Source organism: Canis lupus, chromosome 5 (genome assembly GCF_003254725.2).
Source record: "Canis lupus dingo isolate Sandy chromosome 5, ASM325472v2, whole genome shotgun sequence".
Taxonomy (NCBI): domain Eukaryota; kingdom Metazoa; phylum Chordata; class Mammalia; order Carnivora; family Canidae; genus Canis; species Canis lupus.
In genome coordinates, this window is record NC_064247.1 from 30,355,844 (window position 1) to 30,380,989 (window position 25,146).

The window sequence follows — 25,146 nt, forward strand, 5'->3', positions numbered from 1 at the left end:
TTTTCACCTAATTCTCTACACGGTACAATCCAACGGGAGAAGCCCAGAGAGGCTACAATGACCCACATCACCACCCAGAACAGGACCGAGCCAGTCCTGGGAACCAGGCCTATGTCACTGGGAGCCCAGACATGAAGTGCCTGCCTGCCCATTTCCCGGGTCCTGGACAGTGGCACCGGCTGCGGGGTGTGTGGGTCCCTCAGCCTCAGGCCCATCACCGCCGGCCTCATAGGACAGAGGCCAAGAGCTGATGAGAAAATATTTGGTCCCATGCTAAGGTTTGGGACACCCCTTGGTGACACTTCTGCTGAAGGCCAACGATGTCAGTGTGGTGGGATGGAGGGTGAATGGGAACATGGCAGAAGTGAGGCTCGGCAAGGAGGATCTGGGTTCCAGCTGTTTCCCTATTTGGAAAATGGGGACACTCTCCCTGTGCTACTTAACATACGTGGGGTAGCGGGTTTTCCACGAGAATATAAATACAAGACTACGTCAAAAACGTGGTGACAGCTACACAAATGAGCAGGGACTGCAGCAGCGAGAGCAGCATGGGGGGGCCCAGGGAGGGTGAGCACACCGTGGCACAAGGGGCAGATGGGGACAATGACAGCAGGCGGGCAGGCTGTCTGGACACGAGGATGCTCTGGGGCTGCAGACACTGCAGACGTGCATGTGCCCATGTCAGACACTGCCTACCCCAGCGGGCATCAGTGACAGATGCTCCAGGAGCCCAGCCCAAACACACCAGGCAGAGGGTCCTTCGGGAATGGCACGTGTGCCTGGGCTCCCATTCTTCCACGAAGCAGGAGCCTCCCAACATACCTGTGTTTCCTTCTGCATCCGGTTTGTCCAGAGGGTACTCAGGCATGCACTCCAGGAACAGCTCGAAGATGGTGGCCGCGTTCTCTTTGCCATACTGTCCAAGGATGTGCAGCGGCGACTGGCCTCTGATAAAGCAAGATGGGAAAGTTGGGTACAGATGAGCCATGGTCATCGTACACAAAAGATGTCATTTTCTGAACTCTGTGACACCGGATAAATTTAAGGACACACAGGAGGTCATGAAAGTTTTTCTACAAAATATTTTTCGAAAAGAAACTTCCAAGGTACCAATGTTGGTCAAGTGCCCCAAGGGCCAGTTCTACAGTGCACTGAGGCTCCAGCAGGACAGTGACTGCCAGCTGGGAGGGGCAGGCAGGGTGGGGAGCCCAGGCCTCCTCCCAGGAGCCCACACACTCACCGCAGGTTGAAGGCCTCAGCGTCCACGGTGCACTCAGTCAGGAGGACCCTGATGTTGCTGAGCCGACCATGCATGACAGCAAGATGAAGAGCTGGAGAGCAAACCTTTTACCGTGAGCGCCCGGGTGCCATGCAGAAAACCCCCTCTACAGGGGACACACCAGAGTACCCATGCCCACTCACAGCCCCTCCAGGCTCCACCACCCCATGCCAGAGTCACTCCTGCAGCCTCCTAAGACTGTGCTATCTGCTTCCACCACAGCCCAGAGGCAAGACTAAATGGTTTTGTGGGAAACCACGTTAGGGGCCCAGGGTTACCATGCCAATGGGAAGCTGCCCAGGGATGAGCCTCGCAGCCCAGAGCCTCGCTGTCCCAACTCTGCTGCTATAAAACCAGCCTCCCTGGAGGGTAGCACACGGGGCACGGGGGCACCTCCACCTCCAGACCAGGGGGACCGCTCGGGGCACTGAGCATGGGGCACAGGGGAATGACTGGCAACTACCATTATTTCCATTCTCATCCAGAGCAGCAAAGTCCACTGCATTCTCCAGGAGGACAGAGCAGATGGTGGGCAGGTCCTGCTGGGCGGCGAGATGGAGGGCGGTTTGGCGATGCTTGGTTAATTCGTTCACTTTGGCTCCTGCAAGAAGCTGTTGAAGCTGATTACATGAACAGTCTCTACACCACAGCCAGCGAAGGTCCCCCTGACGGGGACCAAGCCCACCTGTCTCCTGACACCCGCGGAAGGCCTGGCCGGCAAAGCTGGGAGCACGGGGGCTTCACACCCACTCCCCAGCAGGCATAAGCCAGCAGGATGCATCCTAGGCAACTCTCAGGGTATGAGAAAGCCATTCCTTAGGACACAGAAACTCTACTTCGGACTTGCTGATCTAACCATGCAGGACTGCAGGGATGTCCGCTGTTCTACATAAGGACGTGCACTGCTTATGGGAGCAAAACCATGTCACAGAAAGGATTCAGTCAGGAAAATTACAGTACATTCAAATGATATAATGAATAGTCAATAAGACAATAAAGATTTGGGACATAACATGAAAAGAGGTCTAGGATATTCTAGTCAAAAAGGGCCAGTTAGAAGACAGTACGACCCTATCTGCAGTGAGAGAGAGACGGGGGAAGGGAGGGAGGATGCGTGCACACACACCATGAGGGTTTGTAAAAGCAGAGACACCAAACTCAGAGAAATGGGGGGCAAAAGGGAGACAAGACCTGCTTCCTATCCTCACATGCTTCATGTTTTCCCACAATAAGCATGTACTATTTTTACACTATTTTTTGTTGTTATTGTTAAGATTTTATCTTTAAGTAACTTCCATGCCAAACATGGGGCTTGAACTCACGACAGTGAGATCAAGCATCACCTGTACCACCTACTAAGCCAGCCAGGTTTCCCTCCTACATTAATTTTTAAAAGAAAGAAATAAACACAAAAAATTATAGAATCAAAAGCAGGAAGGACCCTTTGACAATACCTGTCCACATGTTCCTTTTGTGACAGGGTTCCGGGCTGCAACCACAGCCCACCATGCCCACCCTGCAGCCTGAGGCCACCCTGGCCTCTCCCCCATGCAGCACTCTGCCTCTGGGAGACCAAGGCCCTGCTCAGCTCTGCTGCAGACCCCGACTTCCAAGTCCCAGCCTGTCCAGAGCTCCGGGCGCCCAGTGAAAGCACCCACGGGTCCAGGAGGACATCGGCTGCAAGTACTGTGTGCACTGGGAGTCATAGCTAACCCAGAGGAGCTTAGCCGGGAGACGGGAAGAGGTTTGGGCAAAAACATTCTTCCAACGTGAACAGGCTCCAGCATCAGCTGTGAGGTCAGGCCTTACAGAGGCAGTGGTGCAACCCTGGTGAAGGGGCCCATGACTTTCTCACCTCCCGAGTCTCTCTGATCGATGGACACATGGCCGGACTCTGAGGCCCACCTCTGCCTCCCTGGCCAGTCCCCACACCCACCAGATCCCCCACCAATCGCTCTCCAGCCCACTCCCAGGAACTGGTTCCCCTTGGGCTCTTCACACGTGACCCTGCCCCACACCCTCACACCCCACCACAGAGGTCAAAACTCTCTCAGCTCTAACATGTAATAAGGCACGAAGGTTTTCAAAAAAGTATCTTTCAAAAACAAAAATGGGACATGGGCACCCAGCTGGTGCAGCTGGTAGAGCTCATTTAGGGCTGTGAGCTCAAGCCCCACTTTGGGCATACAGATTATTTAATTTTAAAAAAAGAAGAAAAAGAAGGCAGGACACCACCCAAGGGTCAAGTGCCCACTGGCTACTCATGCACCAGGTGCTGGGGCTGGTGGGACACAGCAGCAACCACAGCATCCAGGGTCGGGGAATGGATATGCCCCGGGCTCACCTGCTTGGCTTCTCCACCCAACAGATAAAGGCTGCTTGCGGTTCTTGGTGTGAAGTGTCACATGCATAATTTGGTCCCTACCCGCCCCTCCTCTCCACCTCTCCCTCCCCCAAATTTCAACCACACCTTTCTAGGGAAAGCACATAGACTTCCCAGTCTCTGCTTCCTTGCTCAGACTGCTCCATGGCGGGTGGCACTCTGTGGTACTGGAAAAGGCAGCCTTCGGAGCCAAACAGAAAAGGCTAAAATCCCAGCCACACTCCTGACTACCCCATTATCTTGGGGGAAAGTTGTTCCTGAGCTTACATTCTCTCCTTTGTAAGAGGTAAAACCTTCCCTACACCTCTCTGGGTAGCTTTGAGAATGAGGAGGTGGTAAGCTCCTTGACAAACAGTGCTCTGAAAAGCTGTCTGCACCCTGTGCTTGCTGCAGCATGATTTACAAGTAAAACCAAGACACGGAAGCAGCCCAAGCGTCCGCTGACTGATGAACGGACGGAATGTACATGACGGAACATTACCCAGCCATCAAAAGAAAGAAATCAGTGGTAAAATCAGTCTTGGTGCTGATTTTTCGATCTGACTCCCAAAAGCAAAAATAAACAAGTCAGGCCAGAAACTAAAAAACTTCTGCACAGAAAAGGAAATTGAAGTCGTCAACAAAGTGAAAAGGCACAACCTACTGAACCAATGAAAATATCTGCAAATCCTACATAGGATAAGCAACTGATATCCAAAGTGCACACAGAACTCAGTACCACTCAATAGCAAATTAAAAAAAAAAAATTTTACAACAGGCAGAAGAACTGCATAGATGTTTCTCCAAAGGAGACATCAAGATGGCCAACAGGCACATGAAAAGATGTTCAATACTACTTGGCATCAGGGAAGTGCAGATCAAAACCACCTTGAGGTATCCCCTCACACTTGTCAGGATGGCTAAAATCAACAACATAGAAAACAACATGTTGGCAAGGATGTGGAGAAGGGGAGCCTTGTGCACTGCTGGTGGGAGTGCAAGCTGGTGCAGCCACTCTGGAGAACAGTGTGGAGGCTCCTCAAAATATTAGACTAAAAATACCATATGATCCAGTAATTCCACTACTGGGTATTTATCCAAAGGAAAAACACTTTTTTTTTAATACATAAAGAAGTACGTTTATTGCACACATTGTAAGAAAGCTTTAAAATGCCTTTACTATCACACAAACCCAATGAACCAGCACAACCAGCACCTCAACTCTGATAATCTAGACCGGCTTCTGGCCTCCCGAGAGTTAGTTCTCCACAAAGGAGAGGGAGCCCTCTCCCGAGTCTGGGACACCACCTTCCCTAACACATACTGCACGTTGCACAGCGCGGTGAAGACCCTCACAGACACACAGGCACCCATCCCTTGGGAGGGCTCCAGGCTTGTACAGATCCTGCATCACTGGACAAACACTGCTCTGAAAAGCTGTCTGCACCCTGTGTTCGCTGCAGCATGATTTACAAGTAAAGCCAAGACACTGAAGCAGCCCAAGCGTACACTGACTGATGAACGAACAGAAGGTACACAACGGAATATTACCCAGCCATCAAAAAGAATGAAACCTTGCCATTGTAACAAAATGGATGGAACTTGAGGGTGTTACAGTAAGTCAGAAAAAGACATATACCATATGATCTCACTTACAGAATCTAAAACATAAACAAAAAACCATAACTTGTAGATACAGAAAACAGATTAATGGTTTCTAGAGGTGGGGTGGGGGTTGGGAGTTGAAATGGCTGAAGGGGGTCAAAGGCACAAACGTCCAGTTGCAGAACACAGAAGTCCCAGGGCTATAACGTGGGAACCCACTTAATAATACCATATTACGTATCTGAAGGTTGCTAAGAGTGCATCTTAGAAGTCCTTATCACAAGAAAAAAACTTGTATAATTGTGTGAGAGGCATTTACTAAACATATTGTAGGGATGACTCTGCACTACATACAAACACTGAACCACTATGATGTACAAAAAAACTAACATAACGTTATACAGTGGTTACACCCCAATTTAAAAAAGACTATTAAAAAAGAGGTAGCGAGTGCGTGTGCACACAGGCGAGCCGAGCCGCCCTGAGCAAGCCGCCTGCTGCATGCCTCCCTCCCTTGCACCTGGCCCGCCTTACCCCCCAAATCCTGCTTCTTCGCAAGGCCTCACTGGGGCACCTACCTGCACAAGCTGCCCATCTGTTGGGCTCTCAGGACTCTCTGCACCCCCAGCACTGGCTTACTTCCCCAGATTCACACCAGGCACTCACAAACCCCAGCAAACACCCGGGTGAGAGCTTCTGCATGCAACATTTCAGTGACACTTACCAAGTTGCGGACAATGATCTCTGAGCCCGCCTGGACGGCAAGGTGCAAAGGGGTCAGCTTGGAGGCATCTTGGACTCTGGAATTCACGTTAGCCTGGACGCTAATCAGGAACAGGACACTCTCGATATCAGAGTTCTGAACCGCCACGTGAAGGAAATTTCGGCCCTTGTTATCCACCTACAGCAACAGGAGAAGCCAAAACATCTGTGGTCCCCCTTCCAAGAGTGCCCCCTGAGCACTGGCCAGCCGTGCTGGCCACAAGAGAGCATATGATGGGGCAGCCAAGGCCCTCGGTCCAGGGGGCCCCTCCCAAGAACCCAATCTGCACGTGCCTCCTGCCACGCACACCACAGACCCTCCCTGCACATGCACAGAGCCACAGAGCACACCCTCCCACAGCAGACGTTGGGTTAGGACGCTAACAGATAGTCTGCAGGATGGGAAAAGGCAGAGGCAGTGCTTAGCCACGTGCATCCCCATGGGTATCCCCTCCTCTGGCTCCCTCACGCCACAGCTGCTGTGACCGCCAGACCCTGCATGGTGTTGGGAAGTCTGCTCTCTCATCAAGCTATAGCATAACACCACCCTCCAGGCAAGCAGCCCCCACGTGCCACAGACTGCTCTGCTGACACAGAGCAGGTGAAAGCTCACTTGGACCAAAGCACAAACTGTCCTTATGAGGGCGGTCATGTCGGTGAGAAGTAGGCACAGCAACATGCCACAATCACAGCCCCCACGCGCATGAGCACAGACACACTGCTGTTTCTGCAAAGGACTCTGGTCCACTGTGCCCACGTCACACTGCATGTGAGGACAGGTGAGGGGCTCCCCTTCATGAACACACAACAGCAGCTGAGTGGGGCAGAGGCCAGCACCCACACCGCTCGCTCACGCACAAACACTGAAACACCAAGTGACAGTCCCCAACTGTGTCAGGATGGCACTGTGTTCAGATGCCAAGTCTCCAGGTCACAGTCATCAGTGGCTACTCCTGGACCTTGACAGGGCTCTAGGGGTGGGAAGGGGACCCCAGTCCCCCTGGGAGTGGCTGTGGCTGGTACTTCCCACCCCCTCTGTCCCACAGGGCAGTGCCTCCCAGCCATGCTGAGCAACTGCTCAAGATCCAGAGGACAGGCCTGAGCCTGCTACACTGGATGATGACAGCTCCTCACAAACTGTCCCCCAGAGAGCGGCTCCAACATCACACCACAAGCCCCTCCAGCTCAAATCACATCTCTTCAGGACCCTCATAACCAGGGCAGTTAGACCAAGCAAAAGCACACAGAGACACCAGTGATACCACGTATGCAGGCCACAGGATTCCTCCTCAAAGGGCCCCCCGGTTGGCACCACTGTGGGCTGATGCAGGACAGGGGAGCCAGATCTCAGCTGGTACCCACAGTTCACCTGAATGGCCAGACTTCAAGAAAGGGGAGTCTAATTTCCACAAAGACATCATCATGTCCAAGAGATCTGTTTGGTGATGGCCACCTTTTTAATCTCCACATAATGGGCTCCACCAAGCATGGGCAGGTGCAGGAAGCTGGGTGCGGGTCCCTCACCTGCTCAGCAGCCCCAGACTCCCGCTGGAGGATGGCCTCCGCTGCTCGGTTGTTCTTGTATGTCATGGCACAGGCAAAAGGGGTCAGGCCCTGTCTGTCGCGGACACTCAAGTGGATTCCAGGGTGGGAGATCAACAACTGAATGATGACGCTGTGCTGGTTGCTGATGGCCACGTGGACCGGTGCTCTTCCTTCTGCATCCTGCAGGGACAAGACATGATTTCCATGTCCAGATGAAAGAACAAACTCAGGAAAAATATGAAGGGGATCGCTTTCAAACCAAATTTGGTTCTGAGAACCAGTATTGCCACCCTGTGTTTGAAATCAGCTCTTAAAGAGGCCAAGCCCAGAGAAGAAAAGAGCAGCTGCCATCACCCCAAGCTCCAGTGACCCCGAAACACAAACACACCTGGTTTATTACCATCTCTCTCCTGGAAAGAGAAACTCTCCGTACCTGCGTGTTGACATTGGCACCAAATTCCAGAAGACACTGTACCGTCTCTTCCAGCCCCCAGGAGGCTGCCAAATGCAAGGGGGTCTGCCCATCTCTGGCCTCCTCCTCCCCTTCTCCATTAGCACCAGGTTGCCTGGGACTGTTCACGTCGCAGCCACTGAAATCAAGGGGGAAACGAAAGGTGTGCTCTAAGAGCCAGGCTTCCAACCCAGCCAGAGGCATGCAGATGAACGCATAGTAGCAGTCTCATCCAACACAGAAACTGCTGCCACCTTGGTGTCAAATACTGATGTCTGGGCCCCACTCCCATTGCTTCTTCTTGGTCTTGGGGGCGACCTGGGCATCAGAACTCTTCAAGGTCCCCCAAGGGATCTGTATGCATTTATCACTTGAGAACCACTGCTCTAAAGGCTCCTCCCATGTATCTGTCCCTGAGTGTGACGTGGGCCTGCTGGGGAGACGGTGGGGGGCGGGGGGGGACCCGCACAGGGACCACCTGGCTTCCTCCACCACAACCTCCTGGCTGCACGGGGTGAACTGGTCTGACTGGACTACCGGAGCCTCTACGGCCCCCAGGGCAGGAAACTGGCTCAGCTTCTGGACTCTGACGTTTGGGCACCCAAGCCTTTCTCCTCAGAATTGGGTGAAGTGCCTTAAGTGGTGACTTCATAGAACAGTGACCCTCCAACAACTGTAACTGGGGACCCCTCTGACCAGCCGAGCCATGCCAGGCCTATCGCTGAAGAAGACACGAAGAGACACGTAGGGTTCTCAGACCTGCGAATAAGAAAGCAGGCGGTAGACTCATTGTTTTCATCAATGGCCCTGTGCAGGAGCGTCTGCAGACACCCACTGGGCCCTGGGCCCCAGAACGTGGCATCACAACCATGTCGGACCTGTGGAAAACAGGTTACTCACAACACTGCACAGCAAAGTCACACATTTTATTACCACCTCTGAGCTCTACGTGACACCATTAGGTTCATTCTTTCAGGTGAGATACAGTTGATAATCAACTGCTAATTCCTGTGATTGGTACATACACTGATTAGAATGTGCTCTGTGCCAGATGCTGTGGGGTTGCTTTGAGAAATACAAGAATACGCTAATCATCACCCTGGGAGCCGTGTTCCAGGAGGGACAGAAAACACACACACTCCTCTGGCCTCAGCGACACACCTGAAACTCACAGTTCATCTCAATGCCCCCTGGGTAAGACCCCCAGCTGCATAGCACTTCTCGTCCCATTCCAGGCATTTCAGAAAGCTGAATGAGGACCCCCTGGGTAAGAAAGACAAACCAGGGATCGGGGGACTTATCACCATGTTAATGGTGAGGGCAGCCTTTACCCGAGCACACCCTCAGGAGAGGACTCCCGAGGAGGTACCTTGGCTCTTCCGCTTCTTGACAGTGTTGATAAAAACAGCCTAAAACAAAGTGTTGGCCAAGGTTATGTTGAACTGCAAGTTTCTTGAACAAGACTTTCAACAGCTCATCCTGGCCCCAACTTGCTGCTCAGTGGATCTCTTGTCCTGGTGGTTACTCTGTAGGTGACAATCTATCCCCACGTGTAAACAGAGGCTGAGGCTGAGCTTGCTCACCAGGGTGGATGCAATGTCCTCCAGGTTGTTTGCCAAGGCGAGCCACAGCGGGGGGTTCCCCTTCTCATCCGGCACAGACATGTCTGCTCCTCGGGTGCATATGGCATCTACTACGAGCGGAAGCTGGTTCCTGATGGCCAGCTGAAGAGCTGTCTCCCCATCCTGAGTCCTGTGAGGACATTCACCCCAAAACCAACATTTGTAACTGGAGCCAAATGGTAATGCGTCCACCCCAGGCATTCAAGGCCAGAACCCACTGTATCCTTCAAACACACTTCACGCACACTGATCAATATTCTTTCGGAGCAGTTTAACCTGTCAGTAGAATCTATCCCTTCTGCCTTTTTGGGAACTATCGCCGAGCCATCCTACTGCACCCAGAAGATAATGGACCAACACCCCAGCGTGTGGGAACCCCTCAGGCACAACTGCTTCCGACAGCACCTCAATAAAGGCCATCACGCTGCCTCCTTGACCAAACACTCCTCCTCCTCTCACTCCCCAGTCATTCAGGGTCACCTGACGATGCAGATAAATTCCTTGAAAATACAGAAACAATAGAAACTTAACCCTATATTTTTCCCCCAAGAATGTTCTTCATTATGTACGAAATCCTTTTCTAAACAAGTGCTTCTGGACAGGTCCTGCACTGACCTCCGTGCAGTACTGAGCCCGGGTCCTGAGGATTCCCTTTCACCATCCCACAAGTCCACCATCATGCTTTCCATCAGATGGGAGCTGCTCCCGCCTACCTCACATTGATATCTGCCTGGTGCTCCAGGAGGAAGAGCGCGCTCTTGCTGTCCTGCCGCTGCATGGCCATGTGCAGCAGGGTCTGCCCGTCCGACATGGTGTCGTTGATGCAAGCCCCAGAGCCCAGCAGCTGTGCTGCGATTGTGTGCATGCCTGGGACACAAACAGGCCCTGACCAACGCATGCTCCATATTTCCCCCGTTGTTCAACATCTCACTGCAACAAACACACCCCCTCGACTTCTCAAAGCCAGCAGTTTTCCACCAGGTATCACAGGCTTAACCCAAACCCAACGATGAGCCCCGCCCCTGCACGCTTCCCTCCCTCTCTGCTCCCCTACCCTCTGGACGGAGGCGGGTCTGCAGACCCCAGCAGCCTCTGGACAACACCTTCCCTGCCCCCCGGCAGCCTCTGGCACCACCTCACCAGTCCATAATGCCAGGCCCAGCACGGTCTGATCTCGGGAGTCCTTGAGGCTGAAGTCCGGAATGATTTGCAAGTTGTTGGTGGCATGAAGAGCATTAGCTAAAATTTTTAAAGGAAACAAACACTTGATTTCCCCACCCCCTGGACCACATTTAAAGGACTCCAGAGCTAAGAGCTAGTTGGTTTCCAACTCACTGACTGGCTACAATACAATCCCCTCTGTACAGAGAGAGTTCATAAATCTTCTCATGCAGAGTGGAAGCCCAGAAACCTGGCATTTTGGAGCACAGCTTATGGGAATAATAAAAGTTTTTAAAGCTTAAAATACTGAGTCTTCACAAAAGGAAAACAAACCCACTATGGAAACACATAATAATTATCTGAGTGCAGACAAACGGAGTCAAAACCATGGCCTGGCAGGGCTCTCCTAATATGTAATTCCTACCTTATCTCTCCAGGAAGGACCCAGAGAAAGATGCATTCTACCTGAAATCCTGCTTCCTTCCGTAAGAACAGGGAGGAAATATGCTGGCATTCCTCAGGACAGAGGCAAGAGGAGGACAGGTTCCAAGACAGGCAAGAGAAGAACCTGGGGAGGACTCTCTGAGGGAAGTGGGCCTCCCCATGGCAGGGGCTCCCTGGGCCCCCCTGCTCCTCCCACGGTTCCCCAGCCACCAGCGTGCCAGGGAGACTGAGGCTGCTGAGAGAACCGCCCACTCAAGTGGGGTCTGAGGCTGCAGGGTCCTTGGGTACTGTTCACGCTGAGGCAGAGCTTTGGGAAACACCCAACATGAGAGAGAAGTCGTCTACGGTTCTAACCCCATCACCTGACAGGTGCGGTAGGCAGGCTTTGCCCTCAGCATGTACACAGGGAATAGTGGTCAGGAGCCAGACTACATGCTGACCTAGTATGACCTGAAAGGATCTGGGGGCAAGATAACTCATCAATGGAAGGAACGTGAACTCTGTAACTAACTCCTCAGAATGACCGTTCACAGGTCAGGGTGGGGAGGCCCCAGCTACCCACCTTTCTGCTCCAAGATGACAGACACCACATCTGGGTGATCATAGGCGATGGCCATGTGCAGCGGCGTCTGTAGGTAGACACCATCCACTGAGCTGGCAGAGGATACGGCCTCCCGTGGCAAAGGCGGGGCCTCCTCGGTCTGCAGGTTCGGGTTGGCGCCTTGCTGCAGGAGCTCTGCACTGAGGTTGGCCAGGCCGTGCCGACAGGCTGTGTGCAACGGGGTTTCTCCCTAAACGGAAGCAAACAGCCCACCTCAGAGCACCGTCAGGATGGGAGTGCCCGTCACAGAGGGCTGACGCCTGTATTCTCAAGCCCGGGTCTCCAGGGGCAGTCACGGCCCTCAGCCCATCCTGTCACCAGCTGACCACGACTTGTCCAACTCCTGCAAGTCCATTCCTGCCTTCCCTATGCTATCAGCCCGGTTTCTTCAATGTTGGCCCAAGTGCCCTCCCAGCACCCTGGCTCCTCATCTACATGTCCCATCATCTTCTTAAACATCTTCAACGATTAAACCGCAGACAACCTCCAAGTGCCACAGAAATATGCCCCGGGGAGGCTGGCAGAGCCTGGACCGTGGCCCCGTGGGGATGGGGCTACGAGTTGGCCCCCACCCCCACGGGTCTCTCTGCCTGGCCCACATCAACCTCATCAGGGTCTCTGATCAAGTCCTCTTTCCTCCACTCTCAAAATTAAAAACATTTTAAACTGGTACTCTACATATTTGATTCAATGTTCAAAAGGCACAAGAACAGACAATGACAATGTCCTCTCCTGCTCCCCCACCCGAGGAAACCCCAGTGCCAGCTTCCTGCATCCTTCCAAGGGCGGAACAGTCAGAAGAGGACATGGACACAGATGCACACACAGCATCTTTCCACCCAAACAGATGGAAACAGAACACACTGCTCTGCTCCTTATTCTTATGGAAGCTAGACCTCATCCATTTAAAGAGTCAAAGACCCTACAAGGCTCCTTGTGAAACTCAGCAAGATCCCACGTCCTTTTCCCTAAAAAAAAAATTTCCCTTTCCTGGAGGGAACCTTGAACTGTCTCAGCTGGGTTCTAACTAACATGTTTACATTGTCACCTCTCAGTTTTCTGGGCTCAGGTACTGTATGTCTGTGGACGCCTCACGGCTAGTCACCATGTCACAGGACTCAGACTCCCACTGACCCCCCACTGCACCCTTCCCCACCAACACATGTCATGCTGTGGAGGGCTGAGAGTGTCCTCCTCTGTGGGATCATCTTCTGCTCCAGACCCCCACACCCACATTCACACAAAGCATGCTCCCCGGCCCCCATGGCCCGCACCAGAGCCTACAAGTATGCGACTATCTCAGCTGACGTCCCCGCCACCTGTTCCTGCTCAACAGTCACAAACTCGAATTCACTGCCCAGCAGTTCTTCCTGCAGGCAATTCTCTTTCTCTTCATGGGTGCACCCAACAGCCTCACACTCCCTCCTGCCCCTGCTTCTAAGAGCCTAAGCTGCTGCAAGTATAATTCTGCAAACCCTTTGAAGCCTGTCCCCATGGGTCCACGTTCAGTAACAGGTCAGCACAGCTTCTGCCGACCTAGAGAACACCCACCAGCTCCAGGCTCCACCCCAACAGTGCACCCATATGGCAGCTTCCCGGTATGCTTTCTCAATTCAGAAGGTCATACCACCTGTCTACTCAAAACCCTTCACACAGATCTTCTCTTGCCATAGGAGAAGTCCAAAGAACTCAACCAGCACTCCAGACCCTTCTCCAAAATCAACCACTTGCCTTCAAAATTGGTCTCTTCTCACACATCTCAGAGTCCTCCCAGTTTTGCTATAAAGGGCATCAGAGAAGGAACAGCTGGTAAACAACATGAGCTCCATGAAGGGTACTTTATTTATTTGAGAGAGAGACAGAGAGAGAACAAGTGGAGGGAGGGGCAGAGGGAGAAGCAGGCTCTCCTGAGCAGGAAGCCCAACATGAGGCTCAATCCCAGGACCCTGAGATCATGACCAGAGCTGAAAGCAGAGGCTTCACTGGCTGACTCCCCCACCCCCAGGCGCCCTCCATGAAGGATTTTTCTAAAGTTGGAGACAAGGTGTGTCTGTATAGTATCAGAAACGAACAGTGGGCAAAACTGGCAACGCAAGAGACAGACAGACACAGAGACACAAAACGATCAAAGTCAAGAAAGCCAGCAGTGCATTTAGGGACACGCCGTTGTTTGGTGGGAGAGCAGGCTGCATCCCTGGCGAGCCACCTCACCTCTCGGAGCCTCAACGTTCTGTGCCCCGAAAGGCAGGATCTGGAGATGTCAAGAATGCCCCTTCCAGGCCCACTCTGAGAATTAAGAGCCAACATCCTCAAAGCTCTTAGCACAAAGGCTCAAAGTAAACATGACCTTAAAGACACGCACAGCCTCTCTCCATGAAAACAGCGGTAAGACAACTTCACACGGCACCAGACGGCCTGGCCATACATATGTTCACAAGCACTCACACGTGCCCTTTCCTTTTCCTGAAGCCACACCCTGTGAACCCCATCTTGCAAAGAAGGAAACTGAAGCTCACAAAGGATCAGTAACTTGCTTACAATCACAAAGGGCAGATGAGAATGAGAAGCCTCGCCCCAAGGCCACACTTCGACCTGAACACTGCAGCGACCTTGAGGCTGAACAAGCACTCACACAGGAAAGATTCAGCAAACACCAAGCGTCATAGAAGATGGAGATCCTAGTGCAGTAAGTTCTGTGTACGAGACTGGCAGACCCCAGCATCTAGGTGAGGAGCCGATATGCCATACATGTTTAGGGAACGCTTGCTGAATCAACCAACCAACCAGTATTTGGGAACAAAACATCCATTTCAGCCTGGTTTTTTAACCAAGTACATGCATCATCCGGACAAAAATTGAAAACAGAAGCTATTTTTTCCTACATATGCACCATTGCCTTTCCCCATAGAGCTACTCCGCTTCCTCAGCCGCCCTGGCACACTTACCCACTTGTTCCTGTGATTGACGTGGGCACCGCTGGTTGCCAGGAAAAGAGCAGCTGCCTCGTTCCCCGCCTCAGCTGCCCGCTGCAGTAGGCAATTCCCTGGAGACAGTGAGCACACTCGGTTCCCACGTGCACAACGACAAACCTCCTTGCCCACCTATCCCAACAGACAGCCCACACCCCACACCGAGTCCTGTGTGTGGACGCAGACACTGGACAGGCCCAGGTGGAACAAGAGATTTGGTCTGGGAGTCAGAGGACATTCGTTCTCCTAGAGTTCACCACTGGATGCCACCCGAGACTGGAGGTGAGTTCTGTCTGCTGCCGAGGATGGGTCAGAGCGTGCTTTCTCAGCAGCGGTGCTCCTGACCTTCCGGGCCAAGTGACTCTGTTGTGAGGGGGCTGTTCTGCACCCTGTAAAACAACTAGATGCAAACAGCACCCCAGCCTTGCTGTAACAAATATGTATACAGATGCTGCCAAAAGTCCGGGGGACAGGACAACTGTCTGAGAACCTCTGGACCTAGAAGGGATGTTCGACCAGCAAATGCCCTTTACATTTTATCCCTAAGACCCTAAATGTTTGTTCTTGGTGCAGAAATGTTTTGCTTACCACTATTTTCTAAATAAAAAGCTTAGGAAAAAAACATTTCTTCTTTCCCTCATGGAATGGTTTTAGCCCCAAAGCAGTGTTTCCCTTCCTATTAACATCCATTTCCTGTTTGGATCAACACAAAATCTCATGTGCTGCAGCTATGCTATTTGAAAACTCACATTAAATACCAGGACTAAAAATAGGTGAAGAAATGGGACATGGTTAAAACCAACAGTACAGGAAACAGCAGGTGTTGGCGAGGACATGGAGAAAGGGGAGACCTTGTGAGCTGTTGGTGGGAATGAAAGGCGGTGCAGCCACTGTGGAGAACAGTGTGCAGGTTCCTCAGAAAGTTACAAATAGAACTACCCTACGACCCAGCCATTGCACTTTTGGGAATTTACCCCAAAGGCACAGATGTAGTGAAACGCTGGGACACCTGCACCTCAATGTTCACAGCAACAATGTCCACAGTAGCCAGACTGTGGGAGGAGCCTCAATGTCCTTCGACAGATGAATGACTAAGAAGATGTGGGATACACACACACACACACACACACACACACACACACACACACACAATGTAATATTACTCAGCCATTAGAAAGGATGAAGTCTTATCATTTGCAATGACTTGGATGGGCTACAGTGTATTGTGCTGAGTGAGGTAAGTCAGTTAGAGGAAGACAAATACCATAAGACTTCACTCATATGGAATTAAGAAAACATGAACACAGAGGAAGGAGGGGAAAAAGGAGAGAGGGAAACAAACCATTTAAGACTCTTAACAGCACATTGAGGGTGGCTGGAGGGAGATGCGTGGGAGATGGGCGAGGTAGGGGATGAGCATGAAGCGGGCACTTGTGATGAGCACTGGGTGCTGCATGTAAGTGATGAATCCCTGAATTCTACTCTAGAAACCGATACTGCACAGTATGGTAACACCCTAAAATTTAGATTTAAAAAAAAAAAGAAAAAAAGAAATGGGACAAATGCTTTATTTTCATGCTGTTTTTCCTTTTCCCTCAAAGACCAGGATTCCACCTGGGGCCGAGAGCCACCATAACTTAGAAACCCCTAATGAGGGTCCCATCTTCACTCCTGCAGTCCTCCTGGGACACACAAGACGTGCACATGGGCCTCCGAATCAAACAAAGGTAACCTTCAACTGCTAAGACGTGACAGAAAGGCTGAGACAGTGGACAAAGGCCATTCCATGTAAAAGGAGAATTGGAACAAGGAAAAAATAATAATCCTGAACTTGTACCTAATCTCAAAGTATATAAAGGAAAACTGACAGAACTAGCAAGACAGTGGACAAATCTTCAGACTCACAATGAAAAATGTTAATATACGCCCCCAAATTGACAAATCAAGCAGTCCAGACATTAGTAAGTTACCTTATAAGATGTATACAGCATGACGAATACACCTGATGCATGGACGTAAGCAGAGAATAGTGGTGCATGCTGGGGATTTACCCCAAAGATACAGATGCAATGAAATGCCAGGACACCTGCACCCCGATGTTTCTAGCAGCAGTGTCCACAATAGCCAAACTGTGGAAGGAGCCTCGGTGTCCATTGAAAGATGAATGGATAAAGAAGACGTGGTTTACGTATACAATGGAATATTCCTCAGCCATTAGAAACGACAAATACCCACCATTTGCTTCGACGTGGATGGAACTGGAGGGTATTATACTGAGTGAAGTCAGTCAATCGGAGAAGGACAAACATTATATGGTCTCATTCATTCGGGGAATACAAAAAATAGTGAAAGGGAATAAAGGGGAAAGGAGAAAAAATAAGTAGAAAATATCAGAAAGGGAGACAGAACATGAAAGACTCCTAACTCTGGGAAAAGAACTAGGGGTGGTGGAAGGGGAGGTGGGCGGGGGGTGGGAGTGACTGGGTGACGGGCACTGAGGGGGGCACTTGATGGGATGAGCACTGGGTGTTATTCTATATGTTGGCAAATTGAACACCAATAAAAAATAAATTTAGAAAAAAAAAAGAGAATAGTGGTGCAGCCCACAGTGAAAGGATGCATATGCTTGTCAGGTACCCGTCAAACTTTCTTAAGAATGGGTCTGAAGGTAGCTAGCATCCAAGTCCTAAATATCAAAGAACCAAGTTCTTATATATTGCAGCCCTCGTATAGTATGATTATATTCGAAATGAATAAATTATGGCCAATGACCAGTATACCTTTGTAAATTCAGAGCAATTTAGGACCAATCTCATTTCCAGAAGGTCTTCCCAACCCCCCTGGTGTGGAGTGCCCTGACTCTAGCATTCAAGTCACCAGAGGGGTGACTGAATTTGTTCTTTACTTAAATCATTAACTTCTTTCAAGGAAAGGGCTATTTAATATCCACCTCCTTCTGGCCCATCCCCATCATCTGTGGCACCCACCCACACTTTATATGTATTATCCTGAGTTCTTCCTTAAAATACCTCTGTATTTTATTTAGTCAGAACAAGGAAATACCCATGTGAAAACAGGGTTCTCAAAGTGTGGTCAGTAGATTCCTGGGGGTTTCTGAGTGTCTTTCAGGGGGTCCATGAGGTCAAAACTATCCTCCTGATGCTCACTTGTCCCGCTATGATGACTGTGGCACTTATGTCAGATCAAACTGGGGCCCCAGAGCATACCAGGAGTTACCGCGTTCCTCTGCACCACATTGCACCAGCCAAAAAGGCACAGTCCTTAATAGAGCAGTAAAAATTACTACATTTCCTAAATTTCAATGGGTACCTATCCTTCCAGAATTCTGTGTGACATTTCACTTGTAACGGGGAAAATCCAATAAAAAGGATATTCACTTAGAAAACAGCTAAGGCTTTGGGACGCCTGGGTGGCTCAGCAGTTAAGCAACTGCCTTCAGCTCAGGGCATGATCCTGCAGTCCCAGGATCAAGTGCCACATCAGGCTCCCTGCCTGGAGTCTCCTTCTCCCTCTGCCTATGTCTCTGCCTCTCTGTGTCTATGTGTCTCTCATGAATAAATAAATAAAATCTTAAAAAAAAAAAAAATAGCTAATGTATACAATGGAATATTACTCAGCCATTAAAAATGACAAATACTCACCATTTCCTTCGACGTGGATGGAACTGGAGGGTATTATGCTGAGTGAAATAAGTCAATCGGAGAAGGACAAACATTATATGGTCTCATTCATTTGGGGAATATAAAAAATAGTGAAAGGGAATAAAGGGGAAGGGAGAAAAAATGAGTGGGAAATATCAGAAAGGGAGACAGAACATGAGAGACTCCAAACTCTGGGAAACGAACAAGGGGTGGTAGAAAGGGAGGTGGGTGGGGGTGACTGGGTGATGGGCACTGAGGGGGGCACTTGATGGGATGAGCACTGGGTGTTATGCTATATGTTGGCAAATTGAACACCAATAAAAAATAAGTTAAAAAAAAAAACACTACAAGTTTGGCAGCTTATCAACAGATTTCTCTGATAAGATCAATGGTGACATTAGTAAACAAGATTCTAAAATACACAAATATCTGGAAGATCTGCATAACTCGGTGAACCAGTATTTTTCAAATAATCAAGTTGTGATGTTATAGAATCATGTATGGAGAAAAGATCCATTCAAAGCACAAATGAATCCTGGATTTCAATATAAGAGTATGAAAAGTTCTTTGGTACAGTTTCAGATTCCATATTGCAACTAACTTTATTTTTTTTTTTTTTTTTTTAACATTTTTTTTTTTAATTTTTATTTATTTATGATAGTCACAGAGATTGAGAGAGAGAGAGAGAGGCAGAGACACAGGCAGAGGGAGAAGCAGGCTCCATGCACCGGGAGCCCGACGTGGGACTCGATCCCGGGTCTCCAGGATCGCGCCCTAGGCCAAAGGCAGGCGCCAAACCGCTGCGCCACCCAGGGATCCCTGCAACTAACTTTAAACTATCACTTGGTCAACTCTGCTTGCTGTGGAATCAGAGAAACACATCCACAATTATCTGAGAAGGCTCTGAAATGTGCCCCCCTTTGCCGGCTACATAGGTGTGAGAGTATGTTTTCCTCACATACTTTAACCAAAACAACATATCTCAAAAGGCTGAATACAGATGCAGATACCAGAAACCAGTCACTCTTCCAACTAATTTTGTTTGAATATTATCCTTCATAATAAATGATATATGCTAAACATGTAATGGTTTGTTATTTAATACATCTTTTAAAAATTTCTCAGTTTTAATTTCTAATAATATTAGTTAAATACCTCAGCTATACTATCGAAACCAAAATCTTTGAGATATCATTTTAAGAGTGTAAAAGGAGTTCTGGACCTCACTGCCCCCAAATAAGTGTTCCTGCTTAACAGACTCAGAGTCTGGCTAAACTTCATAAAGCATAATCTTGGAAATTTACTATACTGAAAAGCACAAACTAATTCTCAAAACAATATGCCATTCAATTTCTAACCCTTTTGGTAAAAAGGCAGACGTGATGTTTCACGGCCCTCCAGACCTACCCTCCAGACCTAAGCACCAGCTCTGGGGGGTACCACACTTTACCTGTTACGGTGTCAGGGGCATTGGTGTTGCTGCCCCGCTGGATAAGTCTGGCTGCAAAGCTGTTTTCATCAAATGAAGTCCCGTTCACCACCGGGAGGTCTTCAAAGGGGTTCACTGAGTGGTCAGGAGACATGGTGACATACTGCACTGCAAGCCACAGAGCAGTGCTACCCTCGTGGTCTTTCAACTCTAAATCTAGCCTGAAATAAGGAAGCAGCAGGAACAGCAAATAGAACCCTCTTCAGACACTGTACTGCCAACAGCCTCTTTATGCACATTTTGAATGACAGTTTTTTAGTTTACTTTTACTTATTAAAATTTATGACACTAAAAGACATTTTAAAGGAATTATTTTTCACTCACAATCCCACCCTCCCAACTGTTTTTTCACTGCTCCACGTGCGTACCGTTTGCACTGCAGCAATTGACTGAACACATATTCATTCCTGGCCATGATGCACAGGTGTAAGGGAGTCCTACAGATGGAAGAGAAGAGGGACAGGACATGTGACATCGGTCAGAACTCCTCAGGGCAGGAGGCAGGGTCGTCACCCACAAGAAAACCCCATCTCTGCAGCAGTGTCTCTGCGTGCTCTGGCCAACAGCTTTCCAAAATCATGTCACTGTTTACTCAGTGGTCCAAAGGACAAGATCCACCAAAAGGAAGAGATAATAAAACGCTCTCCAGTTGAATACTGACTTGCACCAGGTCTCCATATTCTTAAACAGCAGTTTGTTTTCCCCACATATCCCCCACCATTGTGAAAACATATGTTTCTCTTCCTACAGCTCTCATGTACACTCAAACAGCCTGGCGACAGGCAGGGACTGCTGGAAGCAGCATCTGAGCGCTTTTCACTGTGTGTATCCAGCCCCCACACACCCTGAAGGGGGCCCCCCACCCTGCACCAGCACCCATCACAGGGGCAAGCATCTGCTGCAGCAGGAGAAAGTCAAAGATCCAACAGAAGATAAAAAGGATGCAATTACTTAGGGAAATAAAGTAATTATCACATGATAATGAGAGTTCAGAGACACATCTCACTCAATTGCAGATCCTTCCACACACATCCATGTCCCTATCCTGACAACTGCACAGAGCTCTGTTCTTAGTTTGATAGGTTTCTCTAGGGTGTAAAACACTGAGCTGGTCCCCCTTGCTGGTGGTCCCCTTCTGTGCCTCCCACACCGCTGCTCCAAAGATACACAGCCTTTTCATGGGCTCTAAACCACAAGGAATCCTTAACAAGGTACTTCTGGGAAGAGGCAAAGGCTGCAGAGATGCCGTGGGGAGAGCCAATCGGGAACACAGCAGATGGCCCGAGACGGTGTGCACCCCTTCACAGCACCCCACCAGCTCTGACCAAGATGCTGAGACAAAGTTCCCTTGCAGAAGGTGGACCAGTAACCACCTGAACAAGACAGAAACTGCGTACAAACCCATGGACCTCAGTTCCCAGCACGGAAATGATTTCCCCAAATGTCTCTGGGCTTAGTCACTCCTCTCATCGGTCTGACAAACCTTTATCTGTGACCTCAGGGAAAATCAGACTGAATAACAAGCCCCAATCTACTAGTTATGTGCCACCCTAAAATACCATTCTGGAAACAGCACTGAGAGCAAGCCATCTAACCCCACTTACCTGCCCTTGCTGTCCTGCATGTTGGGATTGGCGCCGGCCTGCAGAAGAGCCTCTGCGATCTGTGCCATCTCAGACATCACATCTGCTGAGTGTTTCTTCGAACTGTACAATGCCACAAGGTGCAATGGTGTCTCCTGGGCACCCAATGTAGCAGCATTGACAAGTGCCCCATTCTTAATGAGGAAGGTGGCAGCAAAGAGATCTCCTTGAAAAGAAATGACAGAAAAATGGTCACCCACAACAACACCAGGGCAAGCTCTTCTGGCCAATGCTTCCTGGGAAAGTCAGTAACTATGGACAAAGAAGAGGGAGAATCGGGCATGTCTTCGCAGAACATCTAGGACACCTGGAAGTGGAAACTCATCATCAAGATAACAAAGTCACATACTTGAATCTCAAAGGCCTCATTCAGTTTCTGATCACCCGTTGTCACATGTCCTGTCCTGCGCCTCAACATCACTATTTAAGTAAACCAGGCTTCTCCACTTAGAGGCCTCTCCTGGTCATCAGCCCTCAAAGGCAGTTTCAAGATTCTTCTCCAACACAACTGATGTCCCTCTGTCATTTCCAGACCACCAATCTGCCACACCTGCATACAGGTTCCTATTCAGGGGACAATTCTGTCTGATTTATCGTGATTCACAGATTTTTTTAATGTTCTATTACGTACAAACAAAACAGTCTCAACAAGAAGTCTGCAACTGATGGGACACCTGAGTAGTTCAGCGGTTGAGCGTCTGCCTTCAGCTCAGAGCGTGACCCCGAGGTCCTGGGATCGAGTCCCACATCGGGCTCCCCGCAGGGAGCCTGCTTCTCCCTCTGCCTGTGTCTCTGCCTCTCTCTCAGTGTCTCTCATGAATAAACGAATGAAATCTTTAAAAAAACAAGAAGTTTGCAACTGAATATTTAAATAAAGAATCTGTACACGCTACTCTTTATAAAAACTTCACATGGTGCATTAAGTGGTTGTCAAAACAAAGCTTTTTCCTAAGTCCCCTCCATTGCCCTAACTCTTGGAGCACTTAGAGGTGCAAGAGTCTCCCTGGGGCTACCTACAAATACCAAATTAATTCTGAATAACTTACATAAAATCCAGTAAATTGAACAGGTGAGACTGCTGTCCTCGACTACTCAGTGCTCTATATGAGGAAACACAAACTACCTTGACATCCTGACAAAAGGCCAAGAATTAAGTTTACATAAAGATACCAAAGGGATACAATTCTGAAAATACATGGCTAAATTCAGAACCAAGCAATCTGACAATTTCACATCAAAAATACTTGTGGAAAGCAGTTCAAGTAGGCTTGTCAAGTCAACCTGGAAGATGATAGAAATTAAGCAATCAAATTTATGATGATTCCTTAAAGTTTAATCCTCCTTGGATTTAATTCCATTTATAACTTTTTAAAAAGATTTCATTTATTTATTCCTGAGAGACACACAGAGAGAGGCAGACACACAGTCAGAGGGAGAAGCAGGCTCCCTGCGGAGAGCTCAATGCAGGACTCAATCCCAGGACCCAGGGATCACGACCTAAGTTAAGGCAGACGCTCAACCACTGAGCTACCCAGGCAACTCTTCCATTTGGGGTCCTGGGATCAAGTTCCACGTTGGGTCCCCTGCTCAGTGGGGAGTCTGCTTCTCCCTCTACCCCTGTCCCTGCTCTGCTTTCTCTCTAATAAATTAAGAAAATATTAAAAAAAAGAAAAGAAGGCAAAAATAGCAATGCATCGTAAGATAATGAACTATCAACAGAGCAATCACCCAGTTACTAATCCATGATGCTTGTTTTGAGGCATTCTGTCTAGCCGGAGCGGGGAAGCAAAAGTTTCTTCTGGGGACCTCCAGGTAGTACTGACAAGCTCACTGCAGGGAAGTCTTCCAAAGCAAACCTCCCCTTGTCCGGCCAAGTGTAACCCTAGCAGGCATGACACAGCACTTTGCTAAGTTGTCCCAAGGGTTCAGCTGAAACTCAGAGGTACTTTCTGTAAATTGTCTCCACTTCACCAAGGTTTACAAAATAAATTTCTTACAAATCACATCCTTCTTCAGCTGGAAGATCCCCCAAATGCAGCGCAACTGTTGCTCTGCTGGTTTCACGACCGTCGACTTTCTACATGTCTTAAGCCTGCTGGCAGTGTTAGGATGGATGGAGGCCAGGTTGCCGAAAGTGCCATAGAACTTCTTTGCTATGCAGATCATAGGCAACAGTGTTGCTTCTGTAGTTGATCTGTTTTTGTCTTTGCATCCAGACACATTCACCTGCCCCTAATTGTTAGTGCCATAGATGTACACTCCTTTGATTCCCAATCTCCACATGACAATTTTCTCCTTTCAGAGACACCTACAACAAGTTTTCTTTTATAATCTTGCAATATTGTTCATCTTCAACAATAGTTCTGCAATCTGAACATCCAGAATAGGGCTTAGGATTTCAGGAATGGCAAAGTTCTCAAGTCTATTATCTGTATTCCTATGCTCATTTTTTTCTAAGATTTTACTTACTTGAGAGAGAGTGCGCACATGCACACGAGAGCAAGGGGAGAGAAAGTGGGAGAGAGAGAGAGAATCCTCATACAGACACCCCACTGAGTGTGAAGCCTGACACGGGGCTCAATCCCACAGCCCCAAGATCATGACCTGAGCCAAAATCAAGAGTTGGATGCTCAACTGCCTGAGCCACCCAAGTCCCCCTGTATTCCTGTGCTCATTTTCATTTGACTATATGGGTTGCATCTGGTCTTCAGTGGACATAGAATTTCAAAATCCTCTGGTTTTCAATACCTCCTATCTGCTCTGTACTTTCTTCTAAGGGACCATCTTGCCAGAGAATGCCAGCTTGGGCAAGGAAATGCTCAGGTTGCCACAAGCCCCTCAGATGCTGATTGATCCATGTCTGATATACCTATCTACCTGCCACTGTCTAATATAAAACAGGCACCAGGGAAATGTTTGGGAAGAAAACAGATCAGCTGCTCAAGGCTATGAGATCCCATTTCAAAAGACTGGCTCTAATTCCAATCAATTATGATTTTAGGCAACTTCAAATTTCTCTAACCAGCCCCCAATTCTTTTCTGAGGTCTGGGGGAAAGTGTGATCTTTACCAACATCACATGCAAAAGATCAAAAATTAGCTTTCTGTACACCAGAATATTGGTAGAGCTCTGAAAACAACAACATGCATATTGGGGGCTAGGTTGGGTCAGGCCTTTGCTATTCATATATACATAGTGAGTTTCTCCATAGGCCCTGATGTGTTGTAGGAACAACACCCACAGATATTCAACCTAAGAGAGAATATGTACAAACATTAGCAACAGAATAAAATATCCCAGAGAAAGCCACCTACATTCTGGAAGTGGAAAGGAAATCCAGGACTGTTGGGACAGAGGGCCTTAAAATGAAAAAGCCTGCTGTATATGATGGAGAGCTAGGATATGGTTTCATACCTTTAAGGTCAGCCCATGCTCCAAACTAAGAGAACACAGTAAACCTAAAATAAGACTACATTATGAAAAACTTATAATACACTATACCTATGGAAGATGAACCAGACAAAAATATACATTACTTGCATATATATATA

General features: G+C 49.0%; 1 protein-coding gene across 9 annotated transcripts in view; it reads right to left on the reverse strand.

Moving 5' to 3' along the window:
* ANKFY1 (ankyrin repeat and FYVE domain containing 1) overlaps nucleotides 1-25,146 on the reverse strand; it is an 82,320-nt gene that overhangs the window by 4,981 nt on the left and 52,193 nt on the right. For all 9 annotated transcript variants that reach the window (XM_025461947.3, XM_049110058.1, XM_035716260.2 and 6 more), the window contains 15 exons: nucleotides 21,557-21,761; nucleotides 20,321-20,389; nucleotides 19,914-20,113; nucleotides 14,778-14,875; nucleotides 11,794-12,022; nucleotides 10,767-10,865; nucleotides 10,340-10,493; nucleotides 9,588-9,756; nucleotides 8,764-8,882; nucleotides 7,987-8,143; nucleotides 7,533-7,733; nucleotides 5,971-6,147; nucleotides 1,743-1,890; nucleotides 1,241-1,331; nucleotides 823-947 (listed from right to left, as the gene is read on the reverse strand). In XM_025461947.3, coding sequence (XP_025317732.3) covers nucleotides 823-947; nucleotides 1,241-1,331; nucleotides 1,743-1,890; nucleotides 5,971-6,147; nucleotides 7,533-7,733; nucleotides 7,987-8,143; nucleotides 8,764-8,882; nucleotides 9,588-9,756; nucleotides 10,340-10,493; nucleotides 10,767-10,865; nucleotides 11,794-12,022; nucleotides 14,778-14,875; nucleotides 19,914-20,113; nucleotides 20,321-20,389; nucleotides 21,557-21,761 — 2,241 coding nt within the window. The remainder of the gene's footprint in view (nucleotides 1-822; nucleotides 948-1,240; nucleotides 1,332-1,742; nucleotides 1,891-5,970; nucleotides 6,148-7,532; nucleotides 7,734-7,986; nucleotides 8,144-8,763; nucleotides 8,883-9,587; nucleotides 9,757-10,339; nucleotides 10,494-10,766; nucleotides 10,866-11,793; nucleotides 12,023-14,777; nucleotides 14,876-19,913; nucleotides 20,114-20,320; nucleotides 20,390-21,556; nucleotides 21,762-25,146) is intronic.